This window comes from Balaenoptera physalus (genome assembly GCF_965194825.1).
Source record: "Balaenoptera physalus genome assembly, chromosome: 16".
In the NCBI taxonomy this organism is placed as follows: domain Eukaryota; kingdom Metazoa; phylum Chordata; class Mammalia; order Artiodactyla; family Balaenopteridae; genus Balaenoptera; species Balaenoptera physalus.
In genome coordinates this window covers 12,381,385-12,398,531 of record NC_138898.1, presented here as the reverse complement: position 1 = coordinate 12,398,531, position 17,147 = coordinate 12,381,385, and the positions used below count along the sequence as shown (strand labels likewise).

At 42.5% G+C, this 17,147-nt stretch overlaps 1 protein-coding gene across 4 annotated transcripts in view; it reads left to right on the top strand.

The window, feature by feature from the left end:
- ARFGEF2 (ARF guanine nucleotide exchange factor 2) overlaps positions 1–17,147 on the top strand; it is a 100,904-nt gene that overhangs the window by 40,464 nt on the left and 43,293 nt on the right. For 3 of the 4 annotated variants that reach the window (XM_082430781.1, XM_082430783.1, XM_082430784.1), the window contains exons 9-21: positions 1,590–1,720; positions 2,928–3,162; positions 3,789–3,888; positions 4,609–4,748; positions 6,030–6,138; positions 6,839–7,022; positions 8,799–8,910; positions 9,457–9,662; positions 13,613–13,697; positions 13,801–13,972; positions 14,464–14,517; positions 14,950–15,101; positions 16,174–16,302. In XM_082430781.1, coding sequence (XP_082286907.1) covers positions 1,590–1,720; positions 2,928–3,162; positions 3,789–3,888; positions 4,609–4,748; positions 6,030–6,138; positions 6,839–7,022; positions 8,799–8,910; positions 9,457–9,662; positions 13,613–13,697; positions 13,801–13,972; positions 14,464–14,517; positions 14,950–15,101; positions 16,174–16,302 — 1,809 coding nt within the window. The remainder of the gene's footprint in view (positions 1–1,589; positions 1,721–2,927; positions 3,163–3,788; positions 3,889–4,608; positions 4,749–6,029; positions 6,139–6,838; positions 7,023–8,798; positions 8,911–9,456; positions 9,663–13,612; positions 13,698–13,800; positions 13,973–14,463; positions 14,518–14,949; positions 15,102–16,173; positions 16,303–17,147) is intronic. The other variant, XM_082430782.1, reaches the window with a different exon arrangement.

Below are 17,147 nucleotides of genomic sequence, written 5' to 3'. Positions count from 1 at the left end.
ACCTTTTTTACCCAAGCTAATATAAATAATTACCTATATTTGTTTTGGGTTTTTTTATGGTTTAACCTTTGCTCGTTTATCATTTTAAACCACCCACTTTTTGAAGGACAAGGAACAATTTTTAGAATTGCTGTAATGACTCCCCCATAAGCTCCTGTTTTGACATATTGTTTCCTCCTCCACATCCCTCACTTCCCCATTGAATAAATATTGGGTGGGCCAAAAGGTTCGTTCAGCTTTTTCCATAAGATGGCTCTAGTAGCACTTAGTTGTCTTTAACTTCATTTGAAACAGGTTTGTTAAATTGTATGTGACAGCTGTCATATCAGCAGACATTTTAAAAAAAGACATCAAAATTGGTGAATTTTTGTGTAGCCATTTTAATATTGAAGATGGAAGAAAAAAAGCAACATTTTCATGCTTTATTATTTCAAGAAAAGTAAAAACGCAGCTGAAATGCATAAAAAGATTTGTGCAGTGTATGGAGAAGGTGCTGTGACTGATCAAATGTGTCAAAAGTGGTTTGCAAAGTTTTGTGCTGGAGATTTCTCGCTGGACGATGCTCCAAGGTTGGGTAGACCAGGTGAAGCAGATAGCGGTCAAATCAAAACAATAATTGACAACAATCAATGTTATACCACGCGAGAGATAGCTGACATACTCAAAATATCCAAATCAAGCGTTGAAAATCATTTGCACCAGCTTGGTTATGTTCATCGCTTTGATGTTTGGGTTCCACATAAGTTAAGGGGAAAAAAACGTTTTGACCATACTTCCACGTGCGATTCTCTACTGAAACGTAATGAAAACGTTCCTATTTTAAAACAAATTGTGACGGGCAATGAAAAGTGGATACTGTACAACAGTGTGGAACGGAAGACATTGTGGGGCAAACGAAACGAACCACCACCAACCACACCAGAGGCCGGTCTTCATCCAAAGAAGGTGATGTTGTGTATATGGTGGGATTGGAAGGGAGTCCTCTATTATGAGCTCCTTCCGGAAAACCAGATGATTAATTCCAACAAGTACTGCTCCCAATTAGATCAACTGAAAGCGGCTGTCAAGAAAAAGCATCCAGAATTAGTCAACAGAAAACGCATAATCTTCCATCAGGATTACAACCCAAGACCGCATGTTTCTTTGATGACCAAGCAAAAACTGTTACAGCTTGGCTGGGAAGTTCTGATTCATCCACCGTATTCACTAGACATTGCTCCTTTGGATTTCCATTTATTTCGGTCTTTACAAAATTCTCTTAATGGAAAAAATTTCAGTTCCCTGGAAGACTGTAAAAGGCACCTGGAACAGTTCTTTGCTCAAAAAGATAAAAAGTTTTGGGAAAATAGAATTACGAAGTTGCCTGAAAAATGGCAGAAGGTAATGGAACAGAAGGGTGAATACGTTGTTCAATAAAGTTCTTGGTGAAAATGAAAAATGTGTCTTTTATTTTTACTTAAAAAAACCGAAGGCACTTTTTGGCCCACCCAATAATTTAAATTTTCATGAGATAATTATATTTCTTATTTTTGAAGAGTTATCCTTTGGTTTGGACCCTTTGATTTTTCTCATCCTTGTTCTAATCTTAGGAATCAGATGCACAAGGACATCCAGTGGCCTCCAGGTTCTCGCACATTCTGCAGAAGGACGCCTTCCTGGTGTTTCGCTCCCTGTGCAAGCTGTCCATGAAACCCCTGGGCGAAGGTCCCCCAGATCCAAAGTGAGCATACAGCAGTTCTTGGCCGTCTATAACCCAAATGACCCAGGAGGATCTTGGGGGCTCCAAGAAACCCCAGGGCCTTGTCCCCTGGTTGGTGTAAATTCAGGAATTTACAGGATGGTTTTACAACTTTTTCAGGCTCAGGCAGGTCCCCTAGTCCTTTCATCATGAATTGTCTCTGTGTTCCCACCAACCATGATTATTGTGCCCAATTTTCCTTTCCTTGGTTTACGTGCTAAAAATAATCAGTCTATTGAACATTCATCTTCTTTTTACTGACTAATGAATTAATTTAATCTCCTGATCTGGGGGTCCACCATCAGGATGCATAGAAACCTCAATTTCTTACCCTGATTGGAAACTTCTGCTTTGTGGATACAGATTTAAGCCCCAGATTCAACTCAGGGAAGCCAAACCTTTATAGAGTCAAGGATGTACCACAAGGATGGTAGTGCTGTGGAGTGTCAAAGCAGAAGTTCTGGAGCCACAGGGAGCTGTGTTCAGCCCTGGCTTACTTGAGGCCAACTTCATGGCCGTATGAGCTACTAAACCTCATCTGAAAAATGGGAATACGGAAAATCACCTCACAGGATCAGTGATATGAAATGATAGACTGACATCCCAAGCATAGGGCCTAGTACTTTATGAGAGTTTTATAGTTACTATTATTATTATTATTATCATTATTATTATTAGTCACTAATAATAATCCTCACTCTTCTGTTAAGAATATGATGACCGTTAGGGAAAAGACTCATGAAAGTTTCCCATTCTTTGCATCCCTTGTGCGCAGGGGTGGGGAGCGTGAGGCAGATGGGTGAAGAGCACTGTTCTCCTCGTCTCTGAAGGTAGAGCGGGACAGACGCTTGAGGCTCACATGATTGATGTGAAGTGATTGGTTCTATTAGATTAGTTGCAGAACCAGCTTTCCAGAGTCAGTGTGCACTTATTTTGCTCCTGCTCGGTTCTGTGCTTTATGACGGGGAGTTGGCAGCTCTCGTTCTCCCAGGGCCTGCAGGTTCTGTGAGAACCCACCTCATGCCATCTGCCCTCATTCTCTTGACATTTAGGTGCTGTTGCCAATTCTCAACTCCCTGGCTTCTCAGAAAATCCTGCTCACTGGTAGAGGAGTGAGACCTTCTCAAGAAACATCCTTTCTAAAATTTCACCTTTCAGCTCTGTCCTTGTTTTCCATTTCCTTTGCCAGATCCCACGAGCTGCGCTCCAAGGTAGTTTCCCTGCAGCTCCTCCTCTCCGTGTTGCAGAACGCTGGCCCGGTCTTCAGGACTCACGAGATGTTCATCAATGCAATCAAGCAATATCTCTGCGTGGCGTTGTCCAAAAACGGCGTCTCCTCAGTGCCTGATGTCTTTGAGCTCTCTCTTGCCATTTTTCTTACTCTTCTTTCAAACTTTAAAATGCACTTGAAGATGCAGATAGAGGTATGAACTCCAAATTGACTTTTTTTTTTAAAATTTGATGACTCTTTTGCCTAACGTGTTAACTGCTGGCGGCATAGTCCCCAGGAACTAGAGTTACACAGTCTACTTGCCGGTACCCCAAAGAAGAATTTTTTGAGCAAGAGAACACCTTTTCATAAAAAGTTACTGCCCCCAAATCTTGTATACCTTTCATTTTAACCAAAGGTTTAAATCATGTGGTCTGTGTGTTGGGCTCAGTCCCCAAACATGTGCCTATAAGTTGTTTGGGATAACTTGAATTAGTTTCCAAATTGAGAAATCAGATTCTCCATGAAAATCCAGATTTGTGATTTCTCTCAAAAAACCACAACCCCGGTCCTGCCTTTCCACGTAGCAGCTCTTGGTGGTTTCTCAGGAGCAGCTGCTCCCTCTGATGGGGCCGTGTTCTCGGTTCACTGTGGTCCTACCCTATTAGCTCTTCCCACCCAGGGTTCCGGTGCTGGTCAGCAGTGTGTGGGCCTCACCTCTTCTCCTGCCCGGGCTGCTTCACTCACAGGCTCCGCCTGTTCTTCAAAGGCTTTGGGGGTTTTGAGCCCTAATTTAAACTATTAATTGGTGTCCTCCTTTATCTTCTTCTTGTCGTATAGGTCTTTTTCAAAGAGATTTTCCTGAACATTTTGGAAACATCAACAAGTTCTTTTGAGCACAGGTGGATGGTCACCCAGACCCTGACAAGGATCTGTGCAGGTATTTTCACCCTGAGGGTGCTCATCTGTTTGACTTGCCCAGAAACACCTTTGATGCTTTCATTCTCCAAAGTCCAGATTCAGACCTTTAACTCCTCCTTTTAGAGTTTTAATGAAGCGCTGAGGAAATCATTACCTTAAAGGCTGCTGCTAACCTAATGACCAACTCAGACTGGTTTGCCCAGGACTTTCTGATTCTAGCATGGAAAGTCCCACGTCCTGGGAAACCCCGTAACCCTGGAAAACCAGGACACTTGTCACCCTGCCTACAAGCTGAACATGGTTTGTAAGTCACGGGGTCCTGGGTCTTGGTGCTGCCAACCCTTGATCGGATGCTAAGGTAAATGTGGATTTCCCTTACACCGTGCAATTGTGTAGCTATAAACCGAGCATCTATTTGTTATCAGAGTAACTGCATAAAAGTTACACAACTTTAAGAATTGGATCGGGCAGTTGTTCTCCCTTTCTTTGATGAGGAAAGCGAGCTGTAGAGAGGTGGAAGCAGCTGCCTAAGATTTCAGTTAGTACCAGGGCAGGCCTAGAAAGAGGGCCTTCCACACTCCTGGTCCTTCCAACATGCATTTCCAGAGTGAGGTGTGTCCAACCTGAGTTAGTAATTCACTGGGAAAAGTTTTTGACCAAGAAATCTCATTTAATAAGATAACGTAACTGCTGTCTGTGTTCAGTCAGAATTTCTAATATCCATGTGTTATTTTCCAAGATGCCCAGTGTGTTGTAGATATTTATGTCAACTACGACTGTGATTTAAATGCTGCTAACATTTTTGAGCGCCTCGTAAACGATTTATCCAAAATCGCTCAGGGAAGAAGTGGACACGAGCTGGGAATGACACCTCTGCAGGTACAAACACTGAGAACACTCATTTATATTTAAAGTTCATGCATTTCCGTAAACATCTGTCGAGAGTCACCCCGTGCCAGGCACTGTCCTTGGTGCTGGGGATACAGCAGTGAAAAAAACACAGACACGCACCTCCATGTGCACAATTGCTGTGGTCCCAACACTTAAAAGCAAACAGTGAAGAAGTAAGCCACAGAGAAAAATAAAGCAGGGACGATAGAGACGGGATGTTGGAGGTGAGGGTGGTGCCATTTCTAGTGGGGCATCCGGGTAGTCTCCCTGAGAAGGTGACACTTGAGCTGAGACCTGTAGGAAGCGAGTTCACTCCGTCACCTTTCCACAGATCATGTGAAAACAGGATCCCAGGCTCCAGTAAAGGCAAAGGAGATTGCTTCTTATTAGATTCCCTCATTATTAGAGTGCCTACAAAGAGAATAGGATTCTTAACCTGAGGTCTCTGAAGAAACTGGTCAGAAGGTCTGTGAGCCACCTGGAATTATATATAGAATTTTGGTGTATGGGCATTCTTCCTAGATGAAGGTCCGTAGTTGTCATTAGATTCACAGAGAGAGATCCATACTATTTTAGATGCTGTTTTGAGTCTAAAATGTTTGCTATTTTTTTTTTTTTTGGCTGCGTGTCTTGTGGGATGGTCCCCCGACCAGGGATTAAACCTGGGCCCTGGCAGTGAAAGCCCGGAGTCCTAACCACTAGGCCACCAGGGAACTGCAACATTTTTTAAGACATTTACAACTTGCATTCAACTTTTAAGAAATGCTACTTAAAAGGGAAAAAACCCAGTATTTTTATTTACTTGCAGAATAAGCCTTAAAATGGAATGCTTTTGTGGGTGTTTAGGGGATAATGGTATGTCCACAATCATTCATCTGCTGCATAAGATTCTTTTCTCTTTTTTCAGGGTCACTAGTTAAGACCCTCTTATTTATTTATTTTTTTAAATGGTATTTTTAAGTGTTTTGTTTAATTTAAACAAGCAATGAATGAGAACTTTCTTTTAAAAAATCCAGATAATACTCTGTTTTAGGATTGCACACATCCCATATTTTTGCTGCTGGGGAGTTTGTAATGAACACCTTTAAAGATGTTCATGGTTTTTGCAGTGAGCCATCAATATTTATGTCACCCGTTAGCTTTTCCTTGGGTTAATAGCACCGAATGTCAGCGCCTATCTCGTGTCGTCACAGGATTCCCGGAGCCCTCTAGATGTCGGCACTTAATTTATCTGCTGAGTCTCTGTGTCGTGTCACTTTTGTCCTTTAGGAGCTCAGTCTGAGGAAGAAAGGCCTGGAGTGCCTCGTGTCCATCCTCAAGTGCATGGTGGAGTGGAGCAAAGACCTGTATGTGAATCCCAACCACCAGGCCAGCCTCGGTGAGAGACCCCTGCTGCAAACATCCAGCCCTCACCCCCACCACGCACAATAGGCTACTCACGTCGTCGGGAGAAGCTATCCTGATATAGGTGTCTTAGAGTTAGCAAAACACTTTCATTTGCAAACTATGTGAAGTATTTTAAATGTTCTGTTTTTTCATCCATCTGGAATTTGGGGGGGAATAGTGTGAGTTGTGCTCAAACTCCATTTTTCCAAAAGGGGAGCCAGTTATTCCAACATTTTTTTAGTAGTCTCTCCTTCCCTCACTGATTTGAAGTACCACTGATTTGGTTTATGATATACCAAATTCTCCTGTGTGCGTAAGTCTGTTTCTGAATATTCTGTTCTATTGATTTGTCTGTTCTTGCACCAATACCACGCCTTTCAAATGCCTAGAGTTCTTAGCAGTGAGTTTTGATACCTGCTAGGACAGGTCCTCCTGTTCATTGTTCCTTAAGTGTCTTGACTGGTTTTGTACTTTTATTCTTTCATGTGAATTTTAACATTAGCTTATCAAGTTCCACAAACAAGTAAGTTGTTAAGTAAAGTAACTGAGTGATATCAAGGTGCTCATGACCCTTACAGTACAAACTTTATTGTTACAGGTCTGGGAAAGGGAACTGCAGAGCCAGACCTCACCTCAGCCGTGTCTCTGTCCCATCTGTTTATTTGGTTTCCTTTGCTTTTGTGTCATCGCAGGTCAGGAGAGGCCCACGGATCAGGAAATGGGGGACGGGAAAGGCCTTGACATGGCGAGACGGAGCAGCGTGACATCCATGGAGTCCACGGTGTCCTCGGGGACTCAGACAACTGTCCAGGATGATCCGGAACAGTTTGAGGTCATCAAGCAACAAAAGGAGATAATTGAACACGGCATTGACCTGTGAGTGTGGCTGTCGCTCTAGCTGAATCTCTTGGGAACCTGGCACTGACTCCTCAAGACGAAATGCCTGTTTCCAGAGACCAGTGCTGGCACTTGTGGCCGGGCCCGATCAGGCTGGGCTTGGGCTGAGAGTGCGTGTGTGTGAGAGAGAAATTTAATAGCTTTGTGTGGTTGATGCCTGGTCTTTTTTTCCCCCCTAATTAAAAATATCAAACCAGTTTAGAAAATACAGAAAAACATAAAGCAAGAATGTTAAAATCACTCATACAATTACTACCTAGAGGAAATCACCATTGGTAACATTTTTTTCTAACTGTGTATTGTGAAAAATTTCAACATACAGAAAAATTAACTTTTGCCATATTAGTGTTATCTGTGTATTTTTTTCCGGAACCATTTGAAAGTAATTTGTAGCCATCATAATATTTCAGCTGTACATAGTTGAAAAATAAGGACATTCTCCCTTATAACCACATCATCATCATTACAATCACTGGTAAATAAATCATCATGTTTCTTTTCAGTTTTTTATACACAAAAGTACATAGACACACAATCTCACATCCTGTCCAACTTTTGAATGATTAGTTAATTTTGTAAACTCAATTTATTTTAAAAGTTGATGTTATAATACTCACTTATTAATTAAAATGTTGATCTCCTCATTTCCACTCTCACCATCCCTGCATCCCCCCCCAGTCTGTTCTCCCACAGCAGCTAAAGGAATCTTTTAAAAACTTAAATCAGGTCTTGTCACTCCCTGCCTACAGTCATTGCAGGTTTCCCATTTCCTCCCCACAGCCCGATCCAGCCTCCAGCCTCCCTCACCGACCTCATCCCTTTCCAGTGCTCCTGGATCACAAAGGGCGTTTCAGTCCCTTGAACACCTCAAGCTTTTTGCCCTATTGCACCTTCTGCTTAGAATATTCTTGGATCTTTTTCATTCTTCGGGCTTGGCAAAGCATCTCTTCCTGAAAGAGGCCCCCGTAACCACGCTCTCTGAACAGTTCCGAGGTATTCTCTGTCCCTGCACCACAGTCACAGCCTGTCCTCACAGTCCTTGCCACAGTTTGTCCTTATACATGAAGATCATTTCCCAGTGCATGGCCTGGTAAATAACAAGTAGAATTTATATGTCAATTAAGTTTGCCTGCCTTTAACAGAAAATCCAGAAATAACAGTGCTTAAGCACCATTAAAGGAAATCCCAAAGTGGACAGGCTAGGACAGTTGCAGTGGCTCTTATGGACGTCAGAGACCCAGGCTCCTTTTATCTTTCTGCTTCACCATCTTGAATACAGTTTTCATTTTCAGTGTTGCCTCATGGTTTAAGAGGACTGCTGGAGCTCCAGTCATCACACATATATTCTGGGGAAGAAGGGGAAAGAGCAAAAAATGTATACCTCCCTGCCAAGTCAGCTTTGTTTAAGGATCCTTCCTAGAAGTACCCACACCACTTCTGCTCATCTCTCACTGGCCGGAACTTTATCACATGGCCGTACTTTGTCTAAGGGAGGCAGGGAAATGTAGTTCTTATCCCAGATAGTTGTGTGCCCAGCTAAACATCTAGGTTTTATTAGTGTTGGAGAAGAGGAGAATGGATATTGGGTGACAACCAGCAGATTCTGTTAAAGCTAGGTCAAAAATTAAAAGTGGAATTGAGAAAAACTACCAGGACACACAGTTCATGGTGTTACTGTAATTTGCCTCAAATGCTAGCTTTTTTCTATCCTCCAGAGTTTGAAATAAGCAACCTGTGTCCCATCTCTTGAAAAAGGTTCAACAAGAAACCCAAGAGAGGCATCCAGTATCTCCAGGAGCAGGGCATGCTGGGAGCGTCAGTTGAAGACATTGCCCAATTCCTGCACCAGGAGGAGCGCCTCGATTCTGTAAGACTGGGGGCTGGGTACGAGCATGTGGGTTCTTTCGTGTGATTCTGAGACCTTACTGGCTTTAACCTAGAGACTGGCCGACCCTGAGTGCAGTGCTATTGTCCACACCCCTGCTTACAGCAGTCCTATTTATCCCTTTGGCCAGTGTTGCAAAAAGTGCTTTAAAGGGAATAAACCAGCCTCCTGACAGGTGGTAGTGTATTTGGTGGGACAGTGTCAGAGCTAAAAGTGTCCCTTGGCTGCTAGGAATTGTTCTGGGTGCTCGTTGGCAGCTCACCTCCCTCCTGAGTGTGCCCCATCATTCCTCCACTTTTCAGTCTCCTGTGCCTCCCCCGCTTCCTTCTTGGCGGGACACTCTGAACCTGGAATGGTTGGGTGGGTGGGCAGGCTCAGGGAGTTGCCTAACTTTTCTAGCAGTTCAGCCCATTCTGGGTGTTTAGAGCCGGGGCATTCAGGGCCCCCGCCCCGCCTTTGACTGAAGTGTCTTTCACTGGGTGTTAATATTTGACAATTTGTAGGTATGAGTGAGTGTGTATGTTTCAGACCCAAGTAGGTGATTTTCTGGGAGAAAGCATGAAGTTCAACAAGGAGGTGATGTATGCCTACGTGGACCAACTTGACTTCCGTGAAAAGGAGTTTGTCTCAGCCCTGCGGACGTTTCTAGAAGGTTTCCGCCTACCTGGGGAAGCTCAGAAGATTGATCGGTTAATGGAGAAGTTTGCTGCAAGATACATAGAGTGCAACCAGGGGTGAGCACCGTGTTTAAGTCCCTTCTGCGCTCTCTTTTTGCCTTCCTCAGAGCACCAGTCTTAGCGTGGTTGGGGTTTAATCCGCGCCAGGCTATTAAAGTTTCTGTTCACTGTGTCTCACGTAAGACCTCACCTCGACCGTTCATGTCCCCTCTACAGGAGGTTGAGGACCAGAGAGGCTAAGTAACTTGCCCAAGACTACACAGCTAGAGCCCACGCTCTTAATTATGACAAAAGAGCAGTTCTGTGGGTTGAGAAGAGGCACTCAGGCATCTCTTCCCTAATCAAGAACAGCTCCCTGACTTAATATATGGGGTAGATCTGAAGAATTTTCGTTTTTCTTTGATTACATACTGATGAGCAGGTTACTGAAATGGCTCTGTAACTAATAAAACCCCACCTACGTACATGATTTCATCTTGGGGCCTTTTTTTTTAACTATTATTATTTTTTTAATTAAAAAAATTTTTTTGAATTCTTTTATTTTTAAAATAGTTCATTTTCCCTACAGTTCAATTTTTTTAATTATTATTTTATTTTATTTATTTTTGGCTGCGTTGGGTCTTCGTTGCTGTGCGCGGGCTTTCTCTAGTTGCAGCGAGTGGGGGCTACTCTTCGTTGCGGTGCTCGGGCTTCTCATTGCGGAGGCTTCTCTTGTTGCGAAACACGGGCTCTAGGCGCGTGGGCTTCATTAGTTGTGGCACGTGGGCTCACTAGTTGTGGCTCACAGGCTCTAGAGCACAGGCTCAGTAGTTGTGGCGCACGGGCTCATTTGCTCTGCGGCATGTGGGATCTTTCCCAGACCAGGGCTCGAACCCATGTCCCCTGCATTGGCAGGCGGATTTTTAACCACTGCACCACCAGGGAAGTCCCTTGGGACCTTTTTTGATAGGTAGTTCATTTCTGTGTAGGAAATGGAAATTGAAAGGAGAGCTAACCTTTATTAAACACCTCCTGTGTGCCAGCCATGCCATGAGTTTTACATGCATTTCATCTAATTAACGGTAAGCCTGGGAGGTAGTATCCCTGTTTTATAGGTGAGGAAACAGGCTCTGAGATAGTGAGCAACCTGTCCAGAAATTAATCAGCTACAAAGTAGCAGAGATTGAATATGAATTTGTCTGACTCAGAAAAACTCATGCTCTTTCCTCTGAACATGAAGTTAAGAATGTCGGAATATACTGTGAACGTGAAGTGGAAAATTTTCAGTGGGAACATTTTGAGAACAGTTTTGCCTCTTAAGTCAGCTTGGTTTTCATATTAGTTGGTCCCAATCCTCCAAGTGCACAGCAAGCTGTCCCCATGAGATGACCTGGTCAGCAAAGGCAGCCTCTGGTCATTTTAACCAAATAGGTATTAGAATTTTCTGTGAAGACACAATTAGATGTTATTTACTTTAAACATATCTCTTATGTGGACCTAGAGACCTTGGTCTGTGTCCCCTAGTCGGTAAATATGTGACCCAATTAAATGTCACGTTAGAATGTAGACCTTTTACTGTGTTCTTCGGAACTTCTCCTTCTCCTGTTGGGGGCAGTTTGGATAGACAAGTTTTTCTGTAGCCTCACGTATTACAAGGCTGTGCATCCCCAAGTATTTGTCTTTCTTCTCTTGCCTGAGGCAAAAAAAGTCAGACTTCACCAGCATATTGTTTATTAAAGCAACGTAAATATTTTTCTTTGTATTTCTGCTGTTAAATATTATAGTGTATAATGTAAACTTTAAATGGCTAATAACTGGACAGGAGTTTTAGTCATCTTTCCACCTGGTGCCTAGCACACAGTAGCTATTCTAAGGAACAGGACCAAGGTGAGGCAAGCGAAGCACTAAAGGTGCAGACTGTAAAGGGCCTCGCTCAGAGTCATGTGCTGTAGGGTCGGCACCTGGGAGTAGGGGGGGCCTCGCTTGCCTCACCCTTGTCCCTGGCCCTGGAGGCTCCTTAAGGATTGGATTGGAAGAATCAACATTGTGAAAATGACTCTACTACCCAAAGCAATCTACAGATTCAATGCAATCCCTATCAAACTACCACTGGCATTTTTCACAGAACTAGAACAAAAAATTTCACAATTTGTATGGAAACACAAAAGACCCCGAATAGCCAAAGCGATCTTGAGAACGAAAAATGGAGCTGGAGGAATCAGGCTCCCTGACTTCAGACTATATTACAAAGCTACAGTAATCAAGACAGTTTGGTACTGGCACAAAAACAGAAACATAGATCAATGGAACAGGATAGAAAGCCCAGAGATAAACCCACGCACCTATGGTCACCTTATCTTTGATAAAGGAGGCAAGCATATACAGTGGAGAAAAGACAGCCTCTTCAATAAGTGGTGCTGGGAAAACTGGACAGGTACATGTAAAAGTATGAAATTAGAACACTCCCTGACACCATACACAAAAATAAACTCAAAATGGATTAAAGACCTAAATGTAAGGCCAGACACTATCAAACTCTTAGAGGAAAACATAGGCAGAACACTCTATGACATAAATCACAGCAAGATCCTTTTTGACCCAGCTCCTAGAGAAATGGAAATAAAAACACAAATAAACAAATGGGACCTAATGAAACTTAAAAGCTTTTGCACAGCAAAGGAAACCATAAACAAGACCAAAAGACAACCCTCAGAATGGGAGAAAATATTTGCAAATGAAGCAATTGACAAAGGATTAATCTCCAAGATTTACAAGCAGCTCATGCAGCTCAATGACAAAAAAAACAAACAACCCAATCCGAAAATGGGCAGAAGACTTAAATAGACATTTCTCCAAAGAAGATACACAGATTGCCAACACACACATGAAAGAATGCTCAACATCATTAATCATTAGAGAAATGCAAATCAAAACTACAATGAGATATCATCTCACATTGGTCAGAATGACCATCATCAAAAAACCTAGAAACAATACATGCTGGAGAGGGTGTGGAGAAAAGGGAACCCTCTTGCACTGTTGGTGGGAATGTAAATTGATACAGCCACTATGGAGAACAGTATGGAGGTTCCTTAAAAAACTAAAAATAGAACTACCGTACGACCCAGCAATCCCGCTACTGGGCATATACCCCAAGAAAACCATAATTCAAAAAGAGTCATGTACCAAAATGTTCATTGCAGCTCTATTTACAATAGCCAGGACATGGAAGCAACCTAAGTGTCCATCATCAGATGAATGGATAAAGAAGATGTGGCACATATATACAATGGAATATTACTCAGCCATAAAAAGAAATGAAATGGGGGTATTTGTAGTGAGGTGGATGGAGTTAGAGTCTGTCATACAGAGTGAAGTAAGTCAGAAAGAGGAAAACAAATACAGTATGCTAACATATATATATGGAATCTAAGGAAAAAAAAAAAAGGTCATGAAGAACCTAGTGGCAAGAAGGGAATAAAGACGCAGACCTACTAGAGAATGGACTTGAGGATGTGGGGGGGGGGGGTAAGATGGGACAGGGTGAGAGAGTGACATTGACATATATACACTACCAAATGTAAAATATATAGCTAGTGGGAAGCAGCCGCATAGCACAGGGAGATCAGCTCGGTGCTTTGTGACCACCTAGAGGGGTGGGATAGGGAGGGTGGGAGGGAGGGAGATGCAAGAGGGAAGAGATATGGGAACATATGTATATGTATAACTGATTCACTTTATTATAAAGCAGAAACTAACACACCATTGTAAAGCAATTATACTCCAATAAAGATGTTAAAAAAAAAATCGACTTGAAACTGCTTTATTCAAAGAAGTCTAAATCTGACACATATTCTTAACTAGCTTTTTCTACACTCTGGATCATTAGTTATCATTCAGTGATGATGAAAGCATCCCAAAGAGCAGTTGGCCTGCTCTGAGAGAAGCACATCTCCTTGAGCACTGTACCCTTCCAGCCTCGGCTCCGTGTATGTTCTCACATCTGGAATCTTTTTTTTTTTTTTCAGGCAGACTCTATTTGCTAGTGCTGACACTGCATATGTCCTAGCATATTCAATTATTATGCTAACTACAGACTTGCACAGCCCTCAGGTAAAATATTTTAATGATACATATACTATAGTGGCTAAATAAGGAGCTTTATTTGGGCCATTGGCTGTCTTCTAAATGGGTTCTTAATTTTCTTAAATTTCAGGTAAAAAATAAAATGACAAAAGAGCAGTATATTAAAATGAATCGGGGTATCAATGATAGTAAAGATCTGCCTGAAGAATATCTCTCAAGCATCTATGAAGAGATAGAAGGCAAGAAAATTGCGATGAAAGAAACAAAAGAACACACGATTGCAACCAAATCTACTAAGCAGAGTAAGGTCTAATGGCAAATTATTTCTATTAATTCCAATTTTCGAGTGTATCAGAATGTATGATTAAGTTCCCTGGTGATAGATTTAGTTTGCATATCTAGCTATCTGAATAAGAAATGTGATTAAACTAGTTATTATGATTATGTTGGCACTTTCGTAATATCACTTATCTTCTTGCTAGATTTGTAATTAGTTAGTTACAAGAAGGAATTTAAAATAATCTGAGAGCTAAATTATTCCCCAAAAATGTTCCTTAAAACTCTGCTGTAATACCAGTGGTGATTGTGCCAACCTTGATTAGAATTCTCTGCGTTAACGCCCCTGTGAAACTATCAGTTTCTTTATTTGAGAGGCAGCAGTGGGTATGTTTAGAGCAGGGCTCCCCAACCCCCGAGCCACTGACTGGTACCGGTCCGCAGCCTGTTAGGAACCGGGCCGCACAGCAGGAGGTGAGCAGCGGGCGAGCGAGTGAAGCTTCATCTGTATTTACAGCTGCTCCTCATTGCTCGCATTACCGCCTGAGCTCCGCCTCCTGTCAGCATTATGGTGAGTTGTATAATTATTTCATTATGTATTACAATGTAATAATAATAAAGTGCACAATAAATGTAATGCGCTTGAGTCATCCGAAATCATCCCCTCCCCCCAGGTCCGTGGAAAAATTGTCTTCCACGAAACCCGTCCCTGGTGCCAAAAAGGTTGGGGGCCGCTGGTTTAGAGCACGGGCTCTAGAGCCATGCTGCCTGGATTCAAGTCCCAGCTCTACTGCTTATTAGTTGTGTGACCCTGGGCAAGTCACTTAATGTCTTTGTGCCTCATTTCCCATCAGTAAAATGGCAATAATACTTGTAACAGACTCGTGTAGTGGTCCTCATGAGCGTTTGTCAGTTAATTGTTATAAATCTTTTGAAACAGAGCTTGGCACATAGCAAGCACTCAGTGAATGTTAGCTGCTATTATTCTCTTATTTCTTTGTAGGTGTCGCTAGTGAAAAGCAGCGACGGCTACTATACAATTTGGAGATGGAGCAAATGGCTAAAACAGCCAAAGCCCTGATGGAGGCTGTGAGCCACGCCAAAGCCCCGTTTACGAGTGCCACTCACCTGGACCACGTCCGGCCGATGTTCAAAGTGAGTATCCTGAGAAGTTAGGACACAGCTAAGCCTGATTCTAGAGCTGACCAGCCAGAAGCTCACCAGCAAGTTTATAATGGTGAAGAGATTGAGGAGGGGAAAAGGCCAAGCCTGGGTGTGTCTTTCTGGACAGCAAGTAAAGCAAGTCCTTCCTAGAAGCCCTGTGATGACGCTAGGGCTACGTCAGCATGGGCTCTACCGTCAGAACGTCTGGATTAAACCCTGCTTTTGCCACTTTGTCGCTCTGTGACCATGGTGAGGTTATTCAGCCTCTCTCTGTTCATCGTCTGTGAAATGGAGACAAATACAGAGTGCTACAGGGCTGCTGGGGGGATTGAATGAATTAATAATTATTCAGGCATAAGAGACAGTTTTATTGTGACATCTCATCTCAGTGGCCTCAGGGTTAGTTTATCAGATGAAATTAGGTAGAAGTAAAAGACAATATCTTAAGGTCTCTGTTTTTTAAATGTCTAGAAAAGGTACACTTTCTAAATACATAGCACTCATGTTTTTCTCTAAGATGTTTTTATAGTAACTGTTAATATCCTGTTAGCTGATCAATTCTAGATTTTTGTGAGCTTTTATTTTCAGGGAATTCACGAGAAACTTGGAGGAAAAGTAAAGTCTAAATAATTTGAATTAGGAACCTTTCAATAAACAAAGTTTATAGAACACAAGTTGCTTATAGATTTCACCTTGCATGCCGGCCTCTGATTAGTGATGGATGCCTGCTGCACTGTGTAAAGGATTCTCGAGCCCTGATTAGACTCAGCAGGGAGTGGGATCTCTGACTGATCAGTGATGTCTGCCATGAGCACAGATAGGTATGGCGGTGGCACACTAGCCGCATGTTTGCCATCCTTCCTTTAGAACTGTACGTTTAGTAAATGGCATATCTATAGTGACAGCTTTGACCACAGTTTAGGAGGAATTATTTTACTTTGTGAATGAATCAAAGTAGCAGTGAACTTGGCATCCTGGCTGTGCTCATAACTAACAGTGTGGCCTCTAAGTGCTCTTCCACACTGAGATTCTAGACGTTATTGAAACCTTCCTTCCTTGGTAGCTGGTGTGGACGCCGCTGTTGGCAGCCTACAGCATCGGACTGCAGAACTGTGACGACACGGAAGTGGCCTCCCTGTGTCTGGAAGGCATCCGATGTGCAATCCGGATCGCCTGCATCTTTGGAATGCAGGTGGGTATAAGCACAGCTCCAGAGATACTGGTGGGCCGTGTTCTTTCAGATTTGGCAAAATTTAGAAACTATCAGACATTTCCAATTAACCAAAAACATCTCAGCAAACTCCGTACTCATGCCCACCGAGAGGAAGCCCACAGATTTGTGCTGGCAACAGCCTCATTAGGGGAAAAAATTGGAGATTTGGATTAAAACATTCTTTGAAGGTAGGTGGGGTCCAAGCTACTTAATTGGATTTGACAAAACAGCCTTCCTGTCCATCTGGCTAACTGCCTGCCCTGGTGCTTAAAATATTGTTTTTCCTTTTAAAATCAGCTTATTATTTTAATTTCCCTTATTTCCAGGTCTTCTCTGGGGGAAATAAATAGTTCAATGCACAATGAATATGTCTGTAAATCTTTTGAATCTTGAAAAATTCAAATAAGCAAATAAGCAAAATACAATTCTCAAAATGTTAGGAAATCAGGGAGTTGTCAGTCCCATGTATCATTTTCTAAATCACTAAGAATTGGCACCCATTTATGTTGAAAAACTCAGTCTTCTGTTCCCATTTATCTTACAGTTAGACATTTTCTTTTGTACCAAGACCCCGGGCTTTGACATCAGACAATCTGGGTTTCAAACCTCAGCTCCGCTGCTTCTCTAGCATTGGTCTAGCTAACTTCCCCCTAAGACACCCTTTATTTCCTCATTTGTAAACTTGAGAAAACAGACCTACCTTGCAGGATTGTTGTAGAAATTAGCATTTATGTGACAACCTTAGCATTCGGCAGATTCCTCCCCTACTCCCTCCGAAGGGAATGGAACGTGAACATCAGTCTGAGGTCAGCTGCAAGGGAGAG